Source organism: Scyliorhinus torazame, chromosome 3, assembly GCF_047496885.1.
Source record: "Scyliorhinus torazame isolate Kashiwa2021f chromosome 3, sScyTor2.1, whole genome shotgun sequence".
Lineage (NCBI taxonomy): Eukaryota > Metazoa > Chordata > Chondrichthyes > Carcharhiniformes > Scyliorhinidae > Scyliorhinus > Scyliorhinus torazame.
The window spans coordinates 262,569,488-262,596,687 of NC_092709.1; the positions used below are offsets into that span (position 1 = coordinate 262,569,488).

General features: G+C 51.8%; 1 protein-coding gene across 1 annotated transcript in view; it reads left to right on the top strand.

Annotated features, from left to right (window-relative positions):
• Nucleotides 1-27,200, top strand: part of LOC140409421 (calcium and integrin-binding family member 3-like) — a 72,924-nt gene that overhangs the window by 42,703 nt on the left and 3,021 nt on the right. Inside the window, exon 5 of the mRNA XM_072497860.1 lies at nucleotides 23,969-24,116. Coding sequence (XP_072353961.1) covers nucleotides 23,969-24,116 — 148 coding nt within the window. The remainder of the gene's footprint in view (nucleotides 1-23,968; nucleotides 24,117-27,200) is intronic.

The following is a 27,200-nucleotide window of genomic DNA, read 5'->3' on the forward strand; positions in this document are numbered from 1 at the left end:
GACTTGGAAATATAGCGTTGTTCCTTCACTGTTGCTGGGGCAAAATCCTGGAACTCCCTCCCGAACAGCACTGTGGCTTTACCTACACCTCAAGGACTGCAGCAGTTCAAGAAGGCAGCTCACCACCACCTTCTGAAGGGCAACTAGGGATGGGCAATAAATGCTGGCCTAACCAGTGACGCCCACATCCCGTAAATGATTTTTTTAAAACATTAAGGGGCCATTTAGCATGACCATCTAACAATGTTAGCACATTGGCTATCCTCCAGTCCTTTAGCACCTTGCCTGTGGCCAGAGAGGAATTGACAATTATTGCCAGCAACCCTAATCTTTCTCCCCTTGCCTCACTCAACTGCCTGGGATACATTTCACCTGGCCTTGGAAGTTTGTTTACTTTTAAGCCTGCCAGACCACTCAGAACCATCTCTCTGTCTATGTTAATTTCTGTAATTTTATCACAGTACTTCTCCCTGATTTATATCACTCTCTCTAGTAAACACCATCACAAAGTATTCATTTAGAACCTTACCTACATACTCCGGCTCCACACACAATTTACCACTGTGGTCCTTAATGGTCTCTCTTTCCCTAGTTATCCTTTTCTCTTTGATATACTTGTAAAACAACTTAGGATTTTCCTTTATTTTACCTGACAGTATCCCTTTTCATGTCCCTTTTTGATCTCCGCGTTTCCTTTTTAAGTTCCCTCTTACACATTCTATAATCCTCTTGGGTTTCTGCTGTTTTGAGCTCTCAATATTTTCCATAAGCCTCCCACTTTCTCCTTATCCAATGCCGTATATCCCTTGATATCCAGGGTTCACTGGATTTGTTGGTCCCACCCTTTTTCTCGATTGGAACATGTTGACCCTGCACTCTCTCTATTTCCTTCTTGAATGTGTCCCACTGTTCTGTCATAGACTTACCTAAAATGTCTGCTCCCAGTCCAATCTGGCCAAATCATATCTGATCTTATTAAAATCGGCCTTCCCCCAGTTTAGTACTTTGATTTCAGGCCCATCCTTGTACTTTTTCATAGCAGTCTTGAACCTAATGGAGTGCTAATCGCCTTCTGCTAAAAGCTCCCCCACTGATGCTTCAACCATTTGCCCAGCTTTGTTACCTAAAATTATGTCCAGGACCTTTTGTTGGACCTTTTATGTGCTGGCACAAAAAGTTCCCCCAGATCCATTTAAAAAAAAACGTATTTTTATTCGGTTTGTTACATTTTATACAGACAACAAAACACAAAGAAAAAAACCCACAAGAATCCCCCCATCCTACAAACCAACACACATATGACTCGAAGAATAACCCCCATATTCCAACCCTCCTCCCAAACTCCCCCTCCTCTTTGTGGCTGATGGTGACCAACTCTTTAAAGTGAAAAAGAAACAGACAAACAGACCCCTTCTCTTATGGAACCCCTCAATCACCCAACCGCCCCACCCCTGATGTGTTGGGTAGGCTGAGTCGATGTGGACTGCACTTGATGCAGTGTAGCGAGAGACAGACCTCCAACACTTGATAAGATGCAACACAATTTTATTTAACATCTAAACTATTATACATGTTCAACTGTGGGTTGACACTTTGCTGACTTGACTGGAGACCTGATACTAGCCTAACCAGACTTACTAGCTACCACATGATGTTTGCACTGGCCAGCTCACTAACTGACTGTCTCAGAGGCTGGGTCCCGAGAGAGCGGGAAGACTGATGCTCTCTGGCTTTATAGTGGTCGTGTCCTGTCTGGTGATTGGCTGCTCTGTTCTGTGTGCTTACTGGTCATCCTGTGTGTCAATCACTCCATTGTATACATTGATGTATATTATGACATCTTCCCCCCTTTTTTCTTTTTCTTTTGTTCTGTATTGTGTGTGTTGAGATAATAAATATTAAGATGCATGTGCGTGTGGATATGTATATGTGCGTGACTATATACAGAATGTGCTAAACTGACCGTATGTACACAGGAAGGTGTCGCTAGTGCAGATATAGGGCAGTTCAAACGGTAACAACAATATTTACAGAGGTCAAGACGATAAGGTAACGCAGTTTTGCAAAAGTTCAGTCTATAAGTTTAGTCTCTGCGGCGGGCGACGAATTCTGGTTGACCGCCTCAAGGGTGGATCAGGGGCCGCCTGCACTTGGAAAGGCGGGACCGCCACCAATGCGGTGGTCGCAGAGGTCAGCAGGATTGCAGGTAGATCAGTGGCCTAGTGGTAGGGCACGTCCGGAGGAAGCATTGTGTGAGGCGGGACATCATGGTTAGGTGGCGGGAGTGGAACTCTGCGCAGCGCCCCCCAGTTGCATCGTAGGAAGGAGCCATCAGCCATGCAGACGAGGAACGATCTCAGGGCCACTTGCTTGACCACCACAGCTGTGGCGGACCAGTCACCGTCAGGTAACTGCACATAAACACGATCAGTTGGGACCAGCTTGAGGAGAACCGTGGCATGAGCGTCGTATGCTGATTTCTGTTGGGCCCGAGACTGCTGCATCTTTTGTATGACCGTGAGGTGGTCAAGGTCTGGAACATGATGGCTGGAACCGTGGTTCGCAGAGTGCGGTTCATGAGCATCTACGCGGGAGACAACCCAGTGGACAGCGGGGTTTCTCTGTATGCCAGCAGCGCCAGGTTGAAGTCGGAGCCTGAGTCTGCAGCCTTGCATAGTAATCTCTTGACGATATGAACCCCTTTTTCAGCCTTCCCGTTTGACTGCGGGTAGTGGGGGCTGGAGGTTACGTGGCGAAAGTTGTATAGGCGGGCAAAATCAGACCATTCCTGGCTGTAAAAACAGGGATCATTGTCACTCATCACCGTGAGCGGTATCCCATGCCTGGCAAACGTTTCTTTGCATGCTTTAATCACCGCCTTCGACGTGAGTTTGGACAGTTTCACCACTTCAGGGTAATTGGAGAAGTAGTCGACCAGGAGGACATAGTCACACCCTTTGGCGTGGAAAAGATCGACACTGACTTTGGACCATGGGGAGGTCACTATCTCATGTTGCTGCAGAGTTTCTTTGGGTTGAGCTGGCTGAAATTTCTGACATGTGGGACAGTTGAGGGCCGTGTTGGCAACGTCCTGGCTGATGCCCGGCCAATAGACTGCCTCTCGAGCTCTGCGTCGATATTTCTCGACCACTAGGTGACCCTCATGTAGTTGGCCGAGCACCATAGCTCGCATGCTCTGCGGAATCAGAATCCTATCAAGCTTCATGAGGATGCCGTCCACCACCGTCAGGTCGTCCTTGACGTTGTAAAACTGGGGACACTGTCCCTTCTGCCAGCCATTCGTGAGGTGCTGCATCACACGTTGTAGCAGAGGATCCTTGGCCGTTTCCTCACAAATTTGGATGACCATCTCATCAGTGGCCGGAAGGTTGGAGGCACACAATTGCACCTGCGCATCGATTTGGTAGACAAAGTCAGTTTGTTCGCACGGTGTGGTGATAGACCTGGAAAGGGCATCTGCAACAATGAGTTCTTTGCCTGGCGTGTAGACAAGTTCAAAGTCATAGCGGCGTAGCTTGAGAAGGATTTGTTGTAACCAAGGCGTCATGTCATTCAAATCCTTCTGGATTATGTGGACTAATGGCCTGTGGTCCGTCTCAACCGTGAATTTTGGGAGACCATAAACATAGTCGTGAAATTTGTCGATTCCAAGGCATTCCTTCTCGATCTGAGCGTACCGTTGCTCAGTGGACGTCATGGCTCTGGAGGCATATGCAACTGGGGCCCATGAGGAGGAGTCATCCCGTTGGAGGAGCACCGCCCCAATACCGTCCTGGCTCGCATCAGTGGATATTTTGGTCTCTTTGGTAGGGTCGAAGAACGCCAGAACCGGGGCTGTGGTGAGTTTTGCCCTCAGCTCACGCCATTCGTTCTCATGAGCGAGCAGCCACTGGAATTCCGTCGATTTTTTTACGAGATGGCAGAGGGCTGTGGTGTTTGCCGCCATGTTGGGAATGAACTTCCCGAGGAAGTTGACCATCCCTAGAAAGCGTAGGACCCCCTTCTTGTCCTCTGGGGTCTTCATGGCGTTGATCGCCGAGACCTTGTCAGCATCTGGCCGCATGCCTTGCTGCGAGGTGTGGTCACCAAGGAATTTGATTTCTGATTGACCGAACGAGCACTGGCTCTGTTGAGTTGGAGGCCGTGCTCATGGATTCTGTAGAATACCTGCTTGAGGCGATCGATGTGTTCTTGAGGAGTTGTGGACCAGATTATGACATCGTCAACATACACGCGCACCCCCTTGATACCCTCCATCATCTGGTCCATGATGCGGCGAAATACCTCTGAGGCAGAGATGATGCCAAAAGGCATCCGGTTGTAGCAGTAGCGGCCGAACGGGATATTGAATGTGCACAGCTTGCGACTGGATGCATCCAGCTGTATTTGCCAGAACCCCTTGGAGGCGTCCAGCTTCGTAAAGAGTTTGGCATGAGTCATCTCGCTGGTCAACTCCTCTCGTTTTGGTATCGGGTAATGTTCCCTCAGAATGTTGCGGTTTAAATCCTTGGGGTCGATGCAGATTCGAAGCTCCCGTGACGGCCTCTTGACGCAGACCATGGAGCTGACCCAGTCCGTGGGTTCTGTGACCTTTGATATGATGCCCTGGTCCTGGAGGTCCTGTAACTGCTGCTTGAGGCGGTCCTTGAGGGGTGCCGGCACCTGACGTGGTGCGTGGATCACAGGGGTGGCGTTCGGTTTGAGCAGGATTTTGTATCGGTATGGGAGTGTGCCCATTCCGTTGAACAGGCTGTGATACTGCGTGATGATGTCATCAATTTCTGCCTGGAAGTTCTCATCAGGTGAGGCCGTCGCCTGTGAGGATGACATGGTGTGGACCCGCTGAACCAGGTTCAGGGGTTTGCAGGCCCAAGCACCGAGCAGGGATGCTCTGTCAGCTCCCACTATCTCAAATCGCAGTGTCACTTTAAATGACTTATTGGAAACTCCGAGTTGGCATGAGTCACAGGCAGCTATGACATTGCCATTGTAGTCAAGGAGCTGGCAGGCCGGTGGAAGAATGCTTGGTCTGACGCAGATGGTGTTGAGATCGGATTTGGAGATGAGGTTCGCTGATGTGCCGGTGTCCAGTTTGAACCGGATGCTCGCCTTGTTGACTGTGAGGACAGCACACCACTCGTCGTCGGGATCCACGCTGAGGATCGGGAGGTGCGTCACTGTCTCTTCGTAATGATGCCACCCGGTATGGAGATTTGAGGCACGCAGCATCAGGACCTGTTGGGCTGTCGGGGTCGGAGTCTGGCATGGCCTGCTGTATTGAACGGACGCTTCTGCACCGCGGCTGGGATCGTTGGATGCTGGGCAGTGGAGCAGATCTGCAAAGGGCTGCGTAGTGGCCAAGCTTGCCACACTGTAGACACCGTCGTGATTTTGCCAGACATTGCCGCTTTAAATGTGCGGAGCCACAATTGGGACACATCATGACGCCAACGTCATCGCGTTCCGTGCGCCATCACGCATGCGCAGTACGGTCGAACGACATACGCACCTGCGCAGTCTGGTCGTCGGTCTCACATCCTCTCTGTCGTGGCACGCATGCACAGGGGCCTGGGAAAAGCGCACGGAATGGCCACTTTCATTGCTACTTAGGCCCTGCATTTGTGCGATGGCCTGCACCCGTTCCGCCTCGTGGGAGGTTAGCTTTGCCATTTCTGCCGCCCTGATGTGGGAGTACCAATTGTTAGCATGTTCGTGGAGAACGCACGTTTCGATGCTCTCATTCACCTCAATGTTGCAGTGACTGTCGAACTTCAGTAGGACTGTTTTTAATTTTGTCTTGTCTTCGCCTTTGGCGGATGTAAGGAGTTGTAGATGTGGATGGCGTGGTCCCCTGCTGTGGAGAGGAATAGTGCGGTTTTACTGGCATCCGATGCGGCCTCGAGGTCGGTGGCTTCTAGATAGAGTCGGAACTTTTGTTTGAAGATCTTCCAATTTGCACTGAGGTTGCTGGTGATGCGGAGCTGCGGAGGAGGGCGGACATTTTCCATGTCATTTCATTTCATTTTCATTTCATTTTCATTTCATTTCATTTCATTTTCATGTCACCGGATGGCTGTTTGCTGGTCAACGCTGATTCGCTCAAGATAGGTCCATCTGTTTGCTGGTCAACGCCAATTCACTCAAGATAGGTCCGTCAATTTTCAGCATCACTTACTGGTACCATGATGTGTTGGGTAGGCTGGGTCGTTGTGGATTGCACTTGATGCAATGTAGCGAGAGACAGACCTCCAACACTTGATAAGATGCAACACGATTTTATTTAACATCTAAACTATTATACATGTTCAACTGTGGGTTGACACTATGCTGACTTGACTGGAGGCCTGATGCTAGCCTAACCAGACTTACTAGCTACCACATGGTGTTTGCACTGGCCAGCTCACTAACTCTGACTGTCTCAGAGGCTGGGTCCCGAGAGAGCGGGAAGACTGGTGCTCTCTGGCTTTATAGTGGTCGTGTCCTGTCTGGTGATTGGCTGCTCTGTTCTGTGTGCTTACTGGTCATCCTGTGTGTCAATCACTGCCTGTCTGCACTCCATTGTATACATAGATGTATATTATGACAACCCCCACCCCTCAAGGTGAACCTAACAATCTCAAGATACAGGAATTCCCATCAGGTCCCCAGCCACACTGAGGTACTGAGTGGAGAAGTTTTTTTTAAATATAAATGTTTTTTATTCGGTTTTTGAACAAAGTATATTTACCGTTATGTACACAGAATAAGATATATATATATAGAGAGCAGAAGGGCACACATAAACATACCAAAAATAAGTAATAATAAAAAATAAAAATAAAATAAAATAACTGGTAAGATATTATGCACCAGCTCAACAGCAGCAACTCTGTACAACTGGCAAAATTATTTACAACACACGTAAGCATCTGTTTTTGTGTGTGTGTGTGTGTGTGTGGGGGGGGGGCATCTGGATGTGTGTGTGTGTGTGGGGGGGGGGGGGGGGGGGGGTGGAGAGACTGGGGAGGTAGATTTACATTTGGGTGCCGGAGAAACAATTACAGAGGGCAGTACACGAATGGGTCTGCTGTTGGTGTTGTCACTTGCTTCTCTCGGACAGATTTCGCTGCCGTTGTCGTCTCGCGCTCACCTCCCCTTCAGCCGTTCCTCCCGTCTTTCACCTGTATTCTCCTTGTTCTCTGTTCCTGTAGGTGCCAAGTTTGTTATCGTTTCCTGTGCCCACCTTCCGGCTGTCATTTCCCTGCCTCGCCCCCACCTCCCTGGTTCTCCTCTATTGTTCCCTGTCCCTTCCCTCTTCTCCTCCCTCCCCCCGGCTTCTTCCCCCTGCCCCCCCTCTGTGGTTCGTCTTTCTTTCCTCTTAGGTTTAGCTGTTCCCCCCGCTCTCTCTCCTGGTCTATCTCTCCCTCTTATGCTTTGGCCACTTTCCCCTGGTTCTTGGCTACCTGGCTATTCTTCTGCTTGTTCGTTGGCCACAAACAGGTGCCGGAACAATTGAGTGAACGGCTCCCATGTTCTGTGGAAGCCATCGTCTGACGCTCGGATGGCGAATTTGATTTTCTCCATTTAGAGAGATTCCGAGAGGTCGGACAGCAAGTCTGCAGCTTTGGGTGGTGCTGCTGACCGCCAGCCAAACAGGATTCTACGGCGGGCAATCAGGGAGGCAAAGGCAAGGGCGTCCGCCCTCCTCCGCAGGAATAGATCTGGCCGCTCTGAAACCTCGAAGACCGCCACTTTCGGGCATGGCTCCACCCTCACCCCCACCACCTTGGACATTGCCTCGAAGAAGGCTGTCCAGTACCCTGCAAGTCTGGGGAAAGACCAGAACATGTGGGCGTGGTTGGCCGGGCCTCCTTGGCACTGTTCACATCTATCGTCCACCTCCGGGAAGAACCTACTCGTACGGGTTCTTGTTAAGTGGGCTCTATGTACCACTTTTAGTTGCGTCAGGTTGAGCCTTGCGCACGTGGAGGTGGAGTTGACCCTATGCAGTGCTTCGCTCCAGAGTCCCCACCCTATTTCAATTCCCAGGTCGTCCTCCCATTTCTTTCTTGTTGCGTCCAGTATGGTGTTGGCCCTTTCTATCAGACAGTCATACATGTCACTACAGTTTCCTTTATCTTGTGTCCTTGCGTCCAGTAACTCGTCCAGTAATGTCGGTTGTGGGTACGTCCTTGTCTCCTTTCGGAGGACGTTTTTGAGTTGCAGGTACCTTAGCTCGTTCCCCCTGGCTAGCTGGAATTTCTCTGTCAGTTTGTTCAGTGTTGCGAACCTGCCGTCCATGTATAGGTCCCTGACTGTCAGTGTCCCTCCGTCCTGTCCCCACCTTTTGAAGGTGGCGTCAGTCAGCGTGGTGTGAACCTATGGTTGCTGCTGATGGGAGCTTTGTCCGACATTTTGGTCAACCACATTGCTGCCGTAGTTGGTTTCAGGACTGGAGGATGACAATCACCACCGGGCCGCTGTTTTTTGGGTGGGGATGGGAGTGCTGCCGTGGCAAGGGCCCGGAGGGAGGTCCCCATGCAGGAGGCCTCCTCCGCGCGCACCCTCTCGGCTTCTGGCTCCTTGATCCATCCCCTTATTCGCTCGGCCGTCGCCGCCCAGTGGTAGAATTGTAGGTTTGGGAGGGCTAGCCCCCCCCTGGATTTTGTTTTCTGTAGGACCTTCTTTGGGATCATAGCATTCTTCTCTCCCCCCCACCCCGCCCCTCCCACCCGCATATGAATGCCATGATTAGTTTGTCTAGTGCTTTGAAAAGGCTTTGGGGATGTAGATCGGAATGTATCTAAGTAGGAAGAAGTACCTGGGCAGTACATTAATTTTGATCGTCTGGACTCTCCCCGTGAGGGAGAGTGGGAGTGTGTTCCATCCTTACAGGTCCTTTTTTACTTCCTCTGTCAGACTGGTAAGATTCCACTTGTGGATCCCTTTCCAGTCATGGGCTATTTGGATCCCCAGGTAGCGGAATTTGTGTCGGGCTTGTTTAAACGGCAGTCCCGTTAGTGAAAGATGTGGGTGTACCGGGAAGGCCTCGCTTTTGCTCATTTTGAGTTTGTAGCCCGAGAAGGCACCAAACTCTTTCAGGAGTGAGAGGATTCCGTCCATGCTGCTTTGTGGATCCGAAATGTAGAGGAGCAGGTCATCTGCATAGAGTGAGACTCTGTGCTTTCTGCCGAACCATCGGATCCCCCTCCAGCTTTTTGCTGCTCTGAGCGCAATTGCTAATGGCTCGATCACTAGAGCGAACAGCAGCGGGGACAGTGGGCATCCTTGTCTGGTGCCCCTGTGCTACTGGAAGTATTGGGAGTTGATGTTGTTGGTCCGTACCCTCGCCATGGGAGCGTTGTACAGGAGTTTTACCCAGGAGGTGAACCCTGTTCCAAACCCGAACTGCTCCAGTACCTCTATGAGGTATTTCCATTCGACTCTGTCGAAGGCCTTTTCTGCGTCTAGGGAGCCAATCACCTCTGGTACTCTCTCCCCGCAGGGGGTCATTATCACGTTCAGCAGGTGCCTGATGTTCGAGGTAAGCTGTCTACCTTTGACAAAGCCCATCTGGTCCTATGCGACCACCTCTGGTACGCAGTCTTCTAGTCTTTTGGCTAGGATTTTGGCCAGTATTTTGGCATCTGCGTTCAGCAGTGAGATGGGTCTGTATGACCCACATTCCATTGGGTCTTTATCTTTCTTCGGTATCAGCGATATTGAGGCCTGTGCTAGCATGGGTGGCAGTGTGCTCCTAGCTAGTGAGTCTGTGAACATCTCCCGCAGGTGCGGGGCCAGTGCTGTCGCAGGCTTTTTGTAGAAGTCCGCCTGGAACCCGTCTGGTCCCAGCGCCTTCCCCGCCTGCATGGAGCTAAAGCTGTCCATTATCTCTCCCAGTGCTGGTGGTGCTTCCAGGCCCCATTTTCTGCTCTCCCCCATGACTGGTATGTCCAGTCCATCAAGGAACCGTTTCATCCCGGACTCCCCCATTGGGAGCCCTATGTAGAAGGCCTTGAAGGTTTTGTTGAACTTTTCTGGCTCTGTTTCTAATGTGCCTCTGGTATCCCTGATTTGTGCAATTTCTCTGGTGGCTGCCTGCTTTCTCAGCTGGTGTGCCAGCAGGCGGCTGGCTTTGTCTCCGTGTTCGTATAGGGTCCCACGTGCCTGGCGGAGTTGGTGCACTGCCTTCCTGGTGGAGAGCAGATCAAATTTCCTTTGTAGCCTTTTCCTCTCCGCCAGGAGCTCTACGGTCTGGGCCTCGGAGTATTTATGGTCTACCTCTAGTATGGAGTCGACCAGCTGCTGCTAGCCGCCATTTTCTCCCTATCTCTTCACGCTTTGAAAGCGATGATTTCCCCTCTAAGAACGGCCTTTAGCGCTGCCCAGAACGTGGAGGGCGAGACCTCCCCGTTCTGGTTGTTCTCCGTGTACTCTGCTATGGCCCGCGATATCTTTTCGTTGAAGGCCTTATCATCTAGTATGGCAATGTCCAACCTCCATGTGGGGCGTTGGGCCCTGCCCGTCTCCAGCCTCACGTCCATGTAGTGTGGAGCGTGGTCTGATATCACAATTGCGGAGTATTCCACTTTGTCTATCCCCGGAAACACCGTTTTCCTCACCACAAAGAAGTCAATTCATTGTGTACTGGGGAGAAGAAGGAGAACTCCTTCTCCCCTGGGTGGGTGAACCTCCAGGGGTCCACCGCTCCCATCTGTTCCATAAAGTGACCGAGTTCCTTTGCCATGCTTGAGGTTTTCCCCGTTTTGTGGTTTGATCTGTCAGTCGTTGGATCCTGTACACAGTTGAAGTCCCCCCCATGATTAGTCGGTGCGTCGCTATGTCAGGGATTTCTGCCATGGTCTTCTTGATGAAGCTCGTGTCGTCCCAGTTGGGCGCGTACATGTTAACTAGTACTACTGGCGCCCTATCCAGGGCCCGCCTGGTCCCAGCGCCTTCACCGCCTGCATGGAGCTAATGCTGTCCATTATCTCTCCCAGTGCTAGTGGTGCTTCCAGGCCCCATTTTCTGCCCTCTCCCATGACTGGTATGTCCAGTCCACCAAGAAACCGCTTCATCCCGGACTCCCCCATTGGGAGCCCTATGTAGAAGGCCTTGAAGGTTTTGTTGATCTTTTCTGGCTCTGTTTCTAATGTGCCTCTGGTATCCCTGATTTGTGCAATTTCTCTGGTGGCTGCCTGCTTTCTCAGCTGGTGTGCCAGCAGGCGGCTGGCTTTGTCTCCGTGTTCGTATAGGGTCCCACGTGCCTGGCAGAGTTGGTGCACTGCCTTCCTGGTGGAGAGCAGATCAAAGTTCCTTTGTAGCTCTTTCCTCTCCGCCAGGAGCTCTACGGTCTGGGCCTCGGAGTATTTATGGTCTACCTCTAGTATGGAGTCGGCCAGCTGCTGCTAGCCGCCATTTTCTCCCTATCTCTTCACGCTTTGAAAGCGATGATTTCCCCTCTAAGTACGGCCTTTAGCGCTTCCCAGAACGTGGAGGGCGAGACCTCCCCGTTCTGGTTGTTCTCCGTGTACCCTGCTATGGCCCGCGATATCTTTTCGTTGAAGGCCTTATCAGCTAGTATGGCAATGTCCAACCTCCATGTGGGGCGTTGGGCCCTGCCCGTCTCCAGCCTCACGTCCATGTAGTGTGGAGCGTGGTCTGATATCACAATTGCGGAGTATTCCACTTTGTCTATCCCCGGAAACACCGTTTTCCTCACCACAAAGAAGTCAATTCATTGTGTACTGGGGAGAAGAAGGAGAACTCCTTCTCCCCTGGGTGGGTGAACCTCCAGGGGTCCACCGCTCCCATCTGTTCCATAAAGTGACCGAGTTCCTTTGCCATGCTTGAGGTTTTCCCCGTTTTGGGGTTTGATCTGTCAGTCGTTGGATCCTGTACACAGTTGAAGTCCCCCCCATGATTAGTCGGTGCGTCGCTATGTCAGGGATTTCTGCCATGGTCTTCTTGATGAAGCTCGTGTCGTCCCAGTTGGGCGCATACATGTTAACTAGTACTACTGGCGCCCTATCCAGGGCCCCGCTGACCATGACGTACCGTCCCCCTGGGTCCGTAATCGTCTTTGTCGTCCTAAACATCGTCGCCTTGCTGATCAGTATTACCACCCCCCTGGCCCTCGTCCCATAGCAGGAATGGTAGGTTTGTCCCACCCAGCCCTTTCTTACCCGCAGTCGGTCCTGCTCTCTCAGGTGTGTCTCTTGGAGGAAGGCTATGTCGGCCTTCATATTTCTTAAATGGGTGAGGACTCTGGGTCTTTTCACTGGGCCGTTGAGTCCCCTTATGTACCAAGTGACTCTCCTGGTGGGGGGCTTCTGTCCCCTCCCTCCTGTGGGATTAACCATACTTACCTGATGGACGCGCCCCTACCCGGATTTCCCTTTGTTAGGGGGCCGTCCAAGATGGCCACTGTCACTGCTCTCTCCATGCGGTCGGGTCCCTACGCTCCGGGGTTTCCCTTTGACCAGGGGACACCCGACATGGCCGCCCACTGTACGTCCATCACGCAGGTAGTCCCCTGCACTCTGGGGTCTCCCTTCGCCCAGAGACTGTACTGGGTGGATGCTTGCAGCTATTCCTTGTTCCGAGTCTTTGGTTGTCGCACTTTGTAGCCCTATTGGTATTCGTTTTCTAGCCTTGCTTGTTCCCCCTTCCCTGTGTCCCCCCTGTCCGGTCCCCCCCTTTCCCTCCCTTTATCCCCCCTCTCCCTTATACCCCTCCTTTGTCCCTCTTTCTGCCCGCTCTTCCCCCATCCGACCCTGCACACCTCTCACTTGCTCTCCCTTCTCCTCTATTCTCGTTCCCTCGTGCTGGGGCCTGGTCTCCCACCTGAAGCGGTCCCTTGGGTAGTGGTTTGCTTTTTGTTCTGGGTGCGCTCGCCGTGGCGGGGGTGGGGGCGGGATGCCTGCCGTTGCCTCACTCTCCCCCCGTCGGCATGTTGTTGCCCCTTGCCAGGGGCCCACTATTTCTACCCTAGCTGTTGATTTTCCAGCCCGTGTTCCTTGACAAACCTGTTTGCTTCGGCGGGGGCTGTGAAGAAGTATTCTCTTTCTTGGTATGTCACCCAGAGTTTCGCTGGGTGCAGCATACCAAAACGCACTTCGTTCTTGTGAAGAGCTGCTTTAGCTCTATTGAATTCGGCCCGTCTCCTGGCTAGGTCTGCCCCAATGTCCTCGTAAACTCTAATGATGTGTCCTTCCCATTTGCTGGTTCTGTTTTGCCTGGCCCAGCGCAGGATTGTTTGCCTGTCTTGGTACCAGTGCAGTTTAGCTATAACTGCCCTCGGATGATCCCCTGCCTTGGGCTTCAGGCGCAGCGACCGGTGCGCTCTGTCCATTTCTGGTGGGTTGGAAAAAGTTTTCCTCCCACTAAGTTGCCCAACATCGCGGCCACGTATGCCATGGGGTTTCTACCCTCAATCCCCTGGTAGGCCCACTATCCTGACATTTTGCCGTCTCAAGTGGTTTTCCTGATCGTCCACTCTGCCCTTCAGGCTCCCCTGCATTGTGCCCAGTCTCGCCACCTCCTTCGCTAGGGCCGTGATCCAGTGCTCAACTGAGTCGCGGCTTTTTCCAGCTCCTTAATGGTCGCCTCTTGGGCTTCCAGTTTCTCCTCTTGGGTTTCCAACTTCTCCTCTGCACTCACCAGGGCGAGCTGCACCTCCGCCAGGGCCTTGGCCATTGCTGCCTGCACTGCGGCCCCTATGTCTGCCCTAGTTTCTGCCTTGTTTTCCTGCTGATGTTCCCTCATCGCCTTGGCAAAGGCTGCCTTCCAGTTCCAGTTCCCCCCTGACTCAAGGGGAAAATGCTCCTGTCTGTCCAGTTCTTTTTGTTGCGGCGAACCTTCCGCTCCGCCGCTTTGTGCACCAATTAGCTCGTCTGAACAGGCCCGCCCATTGCCCCGTCTGCTTCTGGTGCCCTTTCTCCCTCTGCTTTGGCTCCCTTCTGGCATTTTTTCTTTTTTTCCCCCACTTTTTCTTTCCCCCCTCCCTTCTCTCCTTTAGCATTTTTTAAAATAAAATTCTTTTCAAGTAAATTTTTTTTATATAAAAGTGAAAACATTTCTTTCCCTTTAAAAGTTTTCTTTTCAAATGCTGCCGAAATTGCCTCCATATCTTCAGCGTGGCCACCACCACCGGACTACTCGAATATCTCCCTGGGGCAAATAATACCAATAGCCATTGCAGGCGCCTGCAACACCGACCCCCTACAAGAGCCTACCAGTGGACATGTCCCTCCAGCAAGCGACTGGCTTTCTCCCAGTGCTTGTACACCACACCCTTCGCCCGCCTCAACTGACGTACTGCTTTCCCTGTAGACAAAAGGTCAAACTGTGTCTGCAGTTCCTTTCTACTGGCCAAAGGTTCCGGAGTGAGATCTCCCGCATACTTCCCATCAACTTCCAAGATTTCATCTACCAGCCGCTGCCGATCCTCTCTTGCCACCATATCCACCTGCACCTTAAGGAAGATGATCTCGCCGCTCAGCACTGCCTTCAGCGCCATGCCACCGATGACGTGACCGCCCCATTTTCTTCACTGTCTGTGCGGAGTCTGCACGTTCTCCCCGTGTCTGTGTGGGTTTCCTCCGGGTGCTCCGGTTTCCTCCCACAGTCCAAACATGTGTGGGTTAGGTGGATTGGCCATGCTAAATTGCCATAGTGTCAAAAAAAGTTTAAGTGGGGTTACTGCGTTACGGGGATAGGGTGCAGACGTGGGCTTGGGTATGGTGCTCTTTCCAAGGGCCGGTGCAGACTCGATGGTCCGAATGGCCTCCTTCTGCACTGTAAATTCTATGATTCTATGATTCTCTGAAACCCACATAATCACCTTTGCCATCATCACACAAAAACCCTGATCCTCAAACAGCCCTGCATCCATCCTCCATGCCGACCTCTGTGCAGGCCCTTCTCCAAGACCACATTCACCAAGTGTGGAGTGTGATCTGTAATAACGATCGCTGAATATTCTGCTGTCCTAACCCCCGACAGCAGCAACCTCCCCATAATAAAGAACTCAATCCTCGAATGTTCATTATGCACTGGCAGAAAAAAAGAATGCAACACTGTGTTTAAATCCCCACCTAAAATTAACTGAAGGGTGTCCAGGCTCAGGACAGCCGTCAAAATCCTCTTCATGATCCCGACATAATAATAATCTTTATTAGTGTCACAAGTAGGCTTACATTAACACTAGAATGAATTTACTGTGAAACTCACCTAGTCGCCACATTTTGCCGTCCGTTCGGGTACACTGAGGGAGAATTCAAAAGGTCCAATTCACCTAACAAGCATGTCTTTTGGGATGTGTGGGAAGAAACCGGACCACCTGGAGGAAACCCAAGCAAACACGGGGAGAAGGTGCAGACTCCGCACAGATAGTGACCCAAGCCGGGAATTGAACCTGGGACCCTGGCACTGTGTATACACGCCCCCGGATGCATTTTACGAATTCCGCTCCCTCTAATCCTTTCACACTATGACTAGAACAAAGAACAAAGAACAAAGAAAAGTACAGCACAGGAACAGGCCCTTCGGCCCTCCAAGCCCGTGCTGACCATGCTGCCCGACTAAACTACAATCTTCTACACTTCCTGGGTCCGTATCCCTCTATTCCTATCCTGTTCATGTATTTGTCAAGATGCCCCTTAAATGTCACTATCGTCCCTGCTTCCACCACCTCCTCCGGCAGCGAGTTCCAGGCACCCACTACCCTCTGTGTAAAAAACTTGCCTCGTACATCTCCTCTAAACCTTGCCCCTTGCACCTTAAAACTATGCCCCCTAGTAATTGACCCCTCTACCCTGGGAAAAAGCTTCTGACTATCCACTCTGTCTATGCCCCTCATAATTTTGTAGACCTCTATCAGGTCGCCCCTCAACCTCCGTCGTTCCAGTGAGAACAAACCGAGTTTATTCAACCGCTCCTCATAGCTAATGCCCTCCATACCAGGCAACATTCTGGTAAATCTCTTCTGCACCCTCTCTAAAGCCTCCACATCCTTCTGGTAGTTTGGCGACCAGAATTGAACACTATACTCCAAGTGTGGCCTAACTAAGGTTCTATACAGCTGCAACATGACTTGCCAATTCTTATACTCAATGCCCCGGCCAATGAAGGCAAGCATGCCGTATGCTTTCTTGACTACCTTCTCCACCTGTGTTGCCCCTTTCAGTGACCTGTGGACCTGTACACCTAGATCTCTCTGTCTTTCAATACTCTTGAAGGTTCTACCATTCACTGTATATTCCCTACCTGCATTAGACCTTCCAAAATGCATTACCTCACATTTGTCCGGAAGACAGCACGATAGCACAGTGGTTAGCACAGTTCCTTCACAGCTCCAGGGCCCCAGGTTCGATTCCCGGCTGTGTCACTGTCTGTGCGGTGTCTGCACGTTCTCCCCGTGTCTGCGCGGGTTTCCTCCGGTGCTCCGGTTTCCTCCCACAGTTCAAAGATGTGCAGGTTAGGTGGATTGGCTATGCTAAATTGCCCTAAGTGTCCAAAAAATGTGAAGTGGGGGTTACTGGGTTGCGGGGATAGGGTAGGATAGGCTTCAGTAGAATGCTCTTTGTAAGGGCTGGTGCAGACTCGATGGGCCGAATGGCCTACTTCTGCACTGTAAACTCTATTTCTATGATACCCCAGTTCATGTTGGGAAGTTCAAGTGCGCCACAAACACAACGTTAGTACTTTTACACTTCTCTGAAATTTGCCTATATATCTGGGCCGGAATTCTCCCCTACCCGGCGGGGCGGGGGGTCCCGGCGGGATGGAGTGGTGTGAACCACTCCGGCGTTGGGCTGCCCCAAAGGTGCGGATTTCGACAGGTGGGAAAAGCCTTTGGCGCCACGCCAGCCAGGGCCGAAAGGACTTTGCCAGGCGGCAGAAGTCCACGCATGCGCGGGAGCATCAGCGGCTGCTGACGTCATCCCCGCCCATGCACAGGGGGGGGGGGTGTCTCTTCCGCGTCGGCCACGGTGCTGACTGTGGCCGAGGCGGACGGAAAAGAGTGTCCCCACGGCACAGGCCCGCCTGCAGATCGGTGGGCCCTGATCGCGGGCCAGGCCACTGTCAGGCCCTGATCGCGGGCCAGGCCAGATCGCCCCGCGCCCCCCCCAGGACCCCAGAGACCGCCTGCGCCGCCTAGTCCCGCCGGGAAGAGAGGTGGCTTGATTCTCGCCGGCAGGTCAGGCATTCCAACAGCGGGACTTCGGCCCATCACCGGCTGGAGAATCGCCGGGGGGACCCGCCGACCGGCGCGTCGCGATTCCCGCCCCCGCCGAATATCCAGTGCCGGAGAATTCGGCAACCGGCGGGGGTGGGATTTACGCCAGCCCCCGGCGATTCTCCGACCCGGCGAGGGGTCGGAGAATCCCGCACCTGATCTTCAATTTCTTTTGGACTGTTCGGGGGCCTATAGAATACTCGCAGCAATGTGATTGCTCCTTTTTGGTTTTTAAGTTCGACTCATTTGGCTTCATTTGAAGAGCCTTCTAAGATGTCATCCCTACTTACTGCTGTAATTGATTCCCTGATCAAAATTGTGCCACCCCATCCACTTTTACCTCCTTCTCTATCTTACTTGAAGATCCTACATCCTGCAATATTGAGCTGTCAATCCTGCTTCTCTCTCAACCATGTCTCAGTGACATCAGTGGCATCATACCCTCCCATGTTTTTTTTTTTTAATTTAGAGTACCCAATTCATTTTTTCCAATTAAGGGGCAATTTAGCGTGGCCAATCCATCTAGCCTGCATATCTTTGGGTTGTGGGGGCGAAACCCACGCAAACACGGGGAGAAGTGCAAACTCCACACGGACAGTGACCCAGAGCCAGGATCGAACCTGGGACCTCAGCGCCGTGAGGCTGCAGGGCTAACCCACTGCGCCACCATGCTGCCCTTCCCTCCCATGTTTAATTGTGCCCTCAATTCGTCTGCCTTGTTCGTCAGACTCTTTGCATTAAAATAAATACCAGCCAATCTTGCTAAACTCCCTTGTGACTTCACTGGCCTATAACTTCCATGCCTTCCTGGCTCACTTGCTATCTCTCCTAATTGTGGCTGCGCATCTTCCCCGGCTGAACCTTCGCTCAGGATCCCAGGCCACTGCCACTCCTCAACAGCACTCGCAAACCTTCCTCCAAGGACGCTGGTCCCAGTTCAGTTCAGGAGCAAACTGCCTGCCTTTGAAAGGCTCCACCATCCCCAGGAACAGTCACAATGTCCTGGAAATCTAAAGCCCTCCCTCCTGCACCATCTCTCCAGCCTTGCATTCATCTGGACTAACCTCCTATTTCTATACTCATTCACACATGGCACCAGAGATTACTACCTTCCGGGTCCTGTTTTGTAATTTACTTCCCAGCTCCCTAAAATCTGCTTGCAGGACCTCATCCCTTTTTCTGCCTATATTATTGGTACCAATATGTACCACGATATCTGGCTGTTTACCCTCCCCCTTCAGAATGCCCTGCCGCTGTTCCGTGACATCCCTGACCTTGGCACCAGGGATGCAAAAGACCATCCTGGTGTCTCTTTTGCAGGCACAGAAATGCCTGTCTGTTTCCCTTACAATTTAATCCCCTACCACCATAGCCCTGACATTCTTCCTCCTCCCCTCTTGTGAAGCAGACACACCCATGGTGCCATGAAGTTGGCTGCCACTGCTTTCCCCTACATAGCCATCTTCCCCAACAGCATCCAAAATGGTATGTCTGTTAGAAAGGGGGAATGCCACAGGGGACTCCTGCACTCCCTACTTTCCTCTACTCTGCCTGGTGGTCACACATGCCCTTTCTTTCTGTTCAATCTTCACTTGCGGTGTGACCACCTCATTGAACCTGCTATCCACAATTTGCTCAGTGTTGCGGATGCTCCTCAGTGAATCCACCCTGCTCCAGCTCTGAAATGCAGTTAGCCAGTAGCTGCAGTTGGACACACTACCTGCACACATAGTCACCAGGGACAAATTAAGCTTCCATGATTTGTCACACAGCACAGGAACACATCAAGGATGGAAGCTCTCCTGCCAAGTGTGGTAAACCACTGTGTTTCAATATTAGAGGTTGCACGGTAGAACCTGCACTAGAGGTTCGCCTGTGGCCCCTGCATGCTAGCTCCGCCCAGGAGGCGGGGTATAAATATGCGTGTCCTCCAGCTCGCAGCCATTTCGCCAGCTGCTGTGGGAGGCCACACATATGATACTAATAAAACCTCAGTTTGGATTCAACTTCGTCTCCAGTCAAATTGATCATGCCTCAATTTATTAGTATCAGATTCAGAAAATGGACCTCCGGATTAAACCAGATCGCCTGCAGCTGGATCCACACGCAAGCGACGCCAGAAAGGACTTTCAGCACTGGCTAGCTTGTTTTGAAGCGTATATCAACGCAGCGCCGACCCCTGTTCCAGAGGCTCAGAAGATCCAGATCTTATACTCCAGGCTCAGCTCCAAAGTCTTCCCGCTGATCCAGGATGCGCCAAACTACGCCGAAGCCATGACTCGACTTAAGGACAATTACGAGCAGAAGACAAACACGCTCTTCGCCAGGCTCGCGCTCGCAACTCGTGCTCAACTACCTGGTGAGTCCATCGAAGACTTCTGGAGGCCCCTAATCCCACTAGTTCGGGACTGTGACTGCCAGGACGCTACAGCTGAGGAGCACTCAGATCTCCTTATGCGGGACGCTTTGGTGACTGGGATCGGGTCCGATATTATCCGGCAGCGGCTCCTAGAAGGGGCCACCCGCGATCTCGCATAGACTAAAACGCTAACGCTCTCTATGATGGTCGCCCTGCGCAATGTCCAGTCCTATGCCCCCAGCCGCACGGCCCACTCCTCCTACGCTTCATGGGCCCCATAGGCAGCCGCCCCAGCGGGGGCGCTACCCACCCAATACGCCGGCGCTACGCGCCAGCCAGCGAACCCCGGGGGGCCCCAATGCTACTTTTGCGGCCAGCAAAAACACTCCCGCCAACGCTGCCCGGCCCGCGCTGCCCTTTGTAAGGCCTGCGGGAAGAAGGGCCACTTCGCTGCGGTGTGCCAGGCCCGCTCAGTGGCCGCGGTCGCCCCCACCCTCCCAGACACGGGCAATGGGTGCTGCCATCCTCCCCTCCTCCCCAGGTCATGTGCGACCAGTGGGCGCCGCCATCTCCTCCGCCGCACAACACGTGCGTTGTGAGCCGCCATTTTGTAATCCCCAGGATCTCCGGGCGCCGCCATCTTGTCTACCCCTCAGCACATGGACACCAACGGCGTTCCAGGACCTGAACTCAACGGCTGCCCCATTACCCGACGATCAACCAAGGCTTGCCTCCATGTCACTCGACCAGTCTCGCCCGCATAACCTGACCAACGCATCCACCAGCGTGAAAGTCGACGGCCATGTGACCTCCTGCCTACTGGATTCCGGGAGCACCGAGAGCTTTATACGCCCGAATACGGTAAGGCGCTGCTCCCTTAAGGTACACCCCACCAATCAAAAATCGCCCTGGCCTTCGGATCCCATCGCGTAGCAATCCGGGGGTACTGTACGGTCACGCTCACGTACAGGGCGTAGAGTTCCACATCTTCCTCCTCTACGTTCTCCCTAATTTCTGCACTGCACTTATCCTCAGCCTGGACTTCCAGTGCAACCTCCAGAGCCTGACCCTTAAATTCGGCGGACTCTTACCACCCCTCACTGTGTGCGGCCTCGCAACCCTAAAGGTCGACCCTCCTTCCCTCTTTGCCAATCTAACTCCAGATTGCAAACCCGTCGCCACCAGGAGCAGACGGTAAATCACCCAGGATAAGGCCTTCATCAGGTCCGAGGTCCAGCGGTTGCTTCGGGAAGGCATCATCGAGGCCAGCAACTGCCCCTGGAGAGCTCAAGTGGTAGTGGTTAAATCTGGGGAGAAAAATCGAATGGTCGTGAACTACAGCCAGACCATCAACAGGTACCCGCAGTTCGATGCGTACCCCCTCCCACGCATATCTGACATGGTTAACCAGATTGCACATTACCGGGTCTTCTCAATGGTGGACCTGAAATCTGCCTACCACCAGCTCCCCATCCGTAAATCGGACTGTCCATACACTGCCTTTGAGGCAGATGGCCGTCCATATCACTTCCTTAGGGTCCCCTTCGGCGTCACCAACTGGGTCTCGGTCTTCCAAAGGGAGATGGACCGAATGGTCGACCGGTTCGGTTTGCGGGCCACATTTCCGTATTTAGACAATGTCACCATCTGCGGCCATGATCAGCAGGACCACGACGCCAACCTTGCTAAATTTCTCCGCACCACCACTCTCCTCAACCTCACGTGTAACAAGGAGAAGTGTGTGTTCCGCACAAACCGCTTAGCCATTCTCGGCTACGTGGTCCAGAACGGAGATCTGGGGCCTGATCCCGACCGCATGCGTCCCCTCATGGAGCTCCCCCTTCCCCACTGTCCCAAGGCCCTCAAACGTTGCCTGGGGTTCTTTTCATATTACGCGTAGTGGGTCCCAAACTATGCGGACAAGGCCCGCTCACTCATACAGTCCACTCACTTCTCCCTGACGGCCGAGGCCCAACAGGCCTACGCCCGGATCAGCGCTGATATTGCCAAAGCTGGGATGCACGCTGTAGATAAAACACTGCCCTTCCAAGTAGAAAGCGACGCATCGGACTTCGCCCTTGCCGCCACCCTCAACCAGGCAGGCAGGCCCGTGGCATTCTTTTCCCGCACCCTCCATGCCTCTGAAATTCGGCACTCGTCCGTCGAAAAAGAGGCCCTGGCTATCGTTGAGGCTGTGCGGCATTGGAGGCATTACCTGGCCGGCAGGAGATTCACTCTCCTCACTGACCAACGGTCGGTTGCCTTCATGTTTAGCAACACAAAGTGGGGCAAGATCAAAAATGCTAATATCTTGCTCCCCACCTATAATTATGCGGTTAAGTATCGCCCTGGCAAACTCAACAAGCCCCCAGATGCCCTTTCCCGAGGTACATGTGCCAGCGCACAGGTAGACCAACTCCGGACCCTGGACGACAGCCTTTGTCACCCAGGGGTCACATGGTTGTACCATTTCACTAAGGTACAAAATTTGCCCTACTCCGTCGAGGAAGTAAGGACAATCACCAGGGACTGCCAGGTCTGTGCGGAGTGCAAGCCGCACTTCTACCGGCAGGACCACGCACGCATGGTGAAGGCCTCCTGCCGCTTTGAACGCCTCAGCATGGATTTCAAAGGCCCCCTCCACCGATCGACACACATCTTTCCTCAGTGTGATCGATGAATACTCCCGGTTCCCCTTCGCCATCCCTTGGCCCAACATGACGTCTGCCACCGCCATTAAAGCCCTTAATTCCATCTTCACTCTGTTCTGCTTCCCCACCTACATCCTCAGTGACAGGGGACCCTCATTCATGAGTGATGAGCTACGTCAGTTCCTGCTCAGCAGAGGCATCGCCTCCAGCTGAACGACAAGCTATAACCCACGGGGAAACAGACAGGTCGAAAGGGAGAATGGGACGGTCCAGCTGGCCCTATGGTCCAGAAATCTCCCGGCCTCCCGCTGGCAAGAGGTCCTCCCTGATGCACTACATTCCAGTCGCTCGTTACTCTGCACTGCCACTAACAATACACCGCATGAACGTCTTTTTGCCTTCCCCAGGAAGTCCACATCCGGGGTATCGCTCCCGACTTGGCTTACAGCTCCGGGAGCCGTGCTTCTCCATAAACATGTGCGGCTCCACAAGGCAGACCTGTTGGTGGAGAGGGTGCACTTGCTCCACGCAAACCCACAGTACGCCTACGTGGCATTCCCCGACGGCTGCCAGGATACCGTCTCCCTTGGGGACCTGGCACCAGCAGGTTCCGCCCTCACACCACCCCTGCCGCCCCCGGCGCCACCCTCCCCTACCTCATTGCTCCCATCACCACCCACCCTAGGACCGTCCGTCCTCCCCCTGCCCACGCCCGTCGATGAAGAGGATTTCGGCACGCTCCCGGAGTCAACTTTGACCACTTCTGCGCCAATATCGCCGTCGCCACTTCGTCGATCTCAAAGGACCATCAAGGCACCGGACCGGCTGAACCTCTGACCGACCCGCCGGATGCCAAGAGACATTATTTTTTTTGCAGCTCTGTAAATATTAAAATTTCTGTTTGTATGTAGTTGTCCACCCCGCCCCCCCCCCCCCCCCCCCCCCCCGCCGGACTCAATTTTAACAGGGGGTGAATGTGGTAAACCACTGTGTTCTGATATTAGCGATTGTATGGTAGAACCTGCACTACAGATTCTCCTGTGGCCCCCGCATGCTAGCTCCGCCCAGGAGGCGGGGTATAAATATGCGTGTCCTCCAGCTCACAGCCATTTCGCCAGCTGCTGTGGGAGGCCACACATCTGATACTATTAAAGCCTCGGGTTTGGATTCAACTTCGTCTCCAGTCAAATTGATCGTGCCTCACCATGATTACCCGTAAGGCCATTATTTATTCCCCTTTCATAACAAAAAACTATGCTTATATAATACTATTAACTTACCCCCCTGACGCTAACTTTACTTCCCTTACCCTACTTTGCATACATCTTACTTTATTATAATGACCCTGACATTTTTTGAAGGTCTTTGTTCTCCAAGCGAAGTATTGCTCTATTTTTTTTTGAAGGAAGCTATTTCCTCCACTTCTGAAGAAAGTACCTAATGCTGGGTTTGGATTGCTAGGAATTGGTTGTCTTTTGGTAACTTATTGAAATGGCCATTTATATGTGTGTGATGATACAATGTAAGTCACCAGGCGATTTGACCGATTAGAATGAGTGGGTGATCTTAGCCAAGACTAATTCTACCGTTGACTGCTAACCAAAAGCTCACAGGTCAACAACAACAGAAAATCGCCAATTTAGGACAAGCATTGATTCTTGGTATTTTTGTAATCATGTTTTACCATCTGAGATGCTAATTTCTGTCATTTTCTAGGAAAATCCCTTTCACCAAAAGATTCTTCAAGTGTTTTCTGAGGATAAGCAGGAGAAGATGACATTTAATGACTTTCTAAATATGTTCTCTATATTAAGTGATCTGACACCTCACCATGTAAAGGCATACTATGCATTTAAAATTTATGGTAAGTGTCCAAGTGGTGACTGAATTGTGGTAACAGAATGGATAGAAATCTTTTGTCTAGTGTTGGTTACTCAAATTATAGGGTTGCATGGGGAAGCGAACCTACATATAATCAAAAACAAAAGGTTTTGCTTACTAGAGGTTACTGTGTAGCAGAACCCAAATACCATTGAAAGATAGTGATCCATCAGACTCATAATTCATTTGTGACACAGCTTAAGAAGAACCAATTTCAGTACATTATTTTATAAATCATTGCTCATTAGCCTCTTTTTGTACACTTTTCCTATGTTAGAAATGGGTGCCACAGTGGCACAGTGGTTAGCACTGCTGCCTCACAGCTCCAGGGAGCCAGGTTCGATTCTGACCTTGGGTGTCTGTGCGGATTCTGCACTTTCTCCCCGTGTCTGCGTGGGTTTCCTCCGGGGGCTCCAGTTTCCTCCCACAGTCCAAAAATGTGCTGGTTAGGTGGATTGGCCATAGTAAAATTGCCACTTCCAAAAGATTAGGTGGGGGTTACAGGGTTTTTGTTTAAAAAATATATATTTTTATTGGAGTATTTGTAAAATTTTATAACAAAAATAGAAAAAGAACAAGCAGCATTAAACATTAATAGTGCAAAAATAGATAATTCCCTGAACGGCTCTGTCTTCGCAGAGAATAACAAAAAACAAACAAACACAACACTTACCAACCCCCCCCCCCCTACCCCTGCCCACCCCCGCCCCACTCTCCCCGGAAAGCTGCTACTGCCGACATTTTAAATTAAATTTCCCCAAGAAAGTCGACGAACGGCTGCCACCTCTGAGAGAACCCCAACATTGACCCTCTTAAGGAAAACTTTATTTTCTCAAGACTGAGAAACCCAGCCATGTCACTAACCCAGGTCTCTACACTCGGGGGCTTCAAGTCCCTCTACATTAACAGGATCCGTCTCCGGGCTACCAGGGAGGCAAACGCCAAGACGTCGGCCTCTTTCACTCCCTGCACTCCCGGGTCTTCTGACACCACAAAGATTGCCACCTCTGGACTCAATGTTCCTAGCACCTTGGACATTGCCTTGGCAAACCCCTGCCAGAACCCTCCAAGCTTCGGGCATGCCCAAAACATATGGACATGGTTTGCTGGGCTCCCCGCACACTTCGCACATCTGTCTTCCACCCCAAAAAAATTTCTCATCCTCGCCGCCGTCATGTGTGCCCGGTGCACCACCTTAAACTGTATTAGAATGAGCCTGGCACATGACGAGGCTTCCGCCCACAGTCTCGGCTCTCGGGGTTACAGTGTTAATGGTATAGGGCAAGAGACGTGGGCCTAGGTAGGGTGTTTTTTCGGATGGTCGGGGCAGACTCGATGGGCCGAATGGCCTCCTTCTGGGATTCTATTATATGACAGAAGAGATGCATTTGGATGTAACTTTACATAAATTGTAGTGCCTTAATATTGTCCCTGATGTTGTTAAAAACACATTGGGCGGGGGTCACAAGATGTGAGCGTGGGAGCAGCTGCATTTTCAACTCTGCTCACCTTTTAATCCGTCGTTTCACCCTTGTGCACATTTCACTTTTGTCTTTTCATGGTTTACATAGTTTGTAATATGTCCTGAGAATTGTTGGTTGGTGGTTTGCATGATAGGGCCGAGTTAGAATGTTTAAATCCTCCTTTGTTCTTGGCGGCTGGAAGGATTGGGGTGGGGCTCTGCCTTTAGTGTCGCAGTTGCTTTTGAGGGGGCCCCCGCCTTGATGGTGAGGTGTGCATCGATTGATGATGGCAGCCAATGAGGATGCTATCCTGGCTGGAGATCTCAACTCTGAGGTACAGGTCGTCAAAGCCCAATTCCAAGAGTTGTGAGGTGTTTTATGGAGGCACATGAGGCGATTCTTGCAATAGAGAGAGCACTTTCCCTGGTGAGAGCCTGCCTCCATACGGTTGAGTTCCTGCTGCATGGCCTGTCCTTCACTGTGAAACAGTCGGGAGAGAGAGAGGAGGAACTGGAGAGGAGTGCTGCTGAGCCCAGTCCCCAAGTTGAGGCGGTGAAGTCCCCAGCTGAGTTTGAAAATTGAGTGCCATATTTTGGGCACCCCAATCTGGAGACTGTGAAAATTGAATTTGATGGAGCACATCTAATCCTGTCTTCGAGGCCGAGGTGGTGTGGCCTTCCAATCACTGATCCTGCGTTATCCTATTCCAGATGACGGTCATGAGGGATTGGAGGTGGCAGAGCTGGTCAATTCATCCCCTTGACTGGAGCCTAGGTTGTTAACCACCTGGGTTCTGGTGAGACGCCTAATGGAAGTAATGGTGTCTCGTGGTTCAATCATTGGAATCTTTGAGAGATCCTGAAGAGTGCTAATTGATTCTGATCCTGGCTTATCCTTGATTTTGGCTTTTTATGTGGGCCAGTAAAGAAGTCTTTATCCTGAGGACTGCCTTGTATTTCTGCATCTCAGTTATTATCCTGGACTTTGTTCCCTGTTGATCACGTTGTTGTCTGCATGACGTTGTCAATTTCTTTCTGTGAATAATGTGTGTGTGATGGCCTATGCTGCTGAATATCCTGATTTAAGAAGTTCATATCATGATCAGCTGAATGTTGTATACAGGATTTGTGCACAGTTTGTATTCTTTATCCTAAATGTTTTTGGGCCTTGTATTGTCTGACATTCCTTGTGGTGTAGGGAGGGGGACGGTTTCCTCTCACCTGTGGGAGGAAACTGGAGCACCCGGAGGAAACCCACGCAGACACGCTGAGAATGTGAAAGCTCCACACAGATAGTTGCCCAAGGTCGGAATTGAACCCGGGTCCCTGTCGCAGTGAGACAGCAGTGCGAATCACCATGCTGTCCTATCCTGATGAGGACTGGGTTATATCTGAGGGTCAAGTCAATCTTTTTCTCCCTCTCTGGCTGTTTTTGCCGTCGGTGGAGCTTCACTGAAGGCTAGGGTGGCCTGAGTAGCCCTGATATGATGGTAATGTCCGTGATCTGGCTTCCCCCCCCCTCGTCTCCTTCTCTTCCCCCTTCTGGGTTGGCGTGGTGCTGGTTTTTGTGCTGGCTTGGCCTGGTGGAGTGGTTGGGGCATCTGG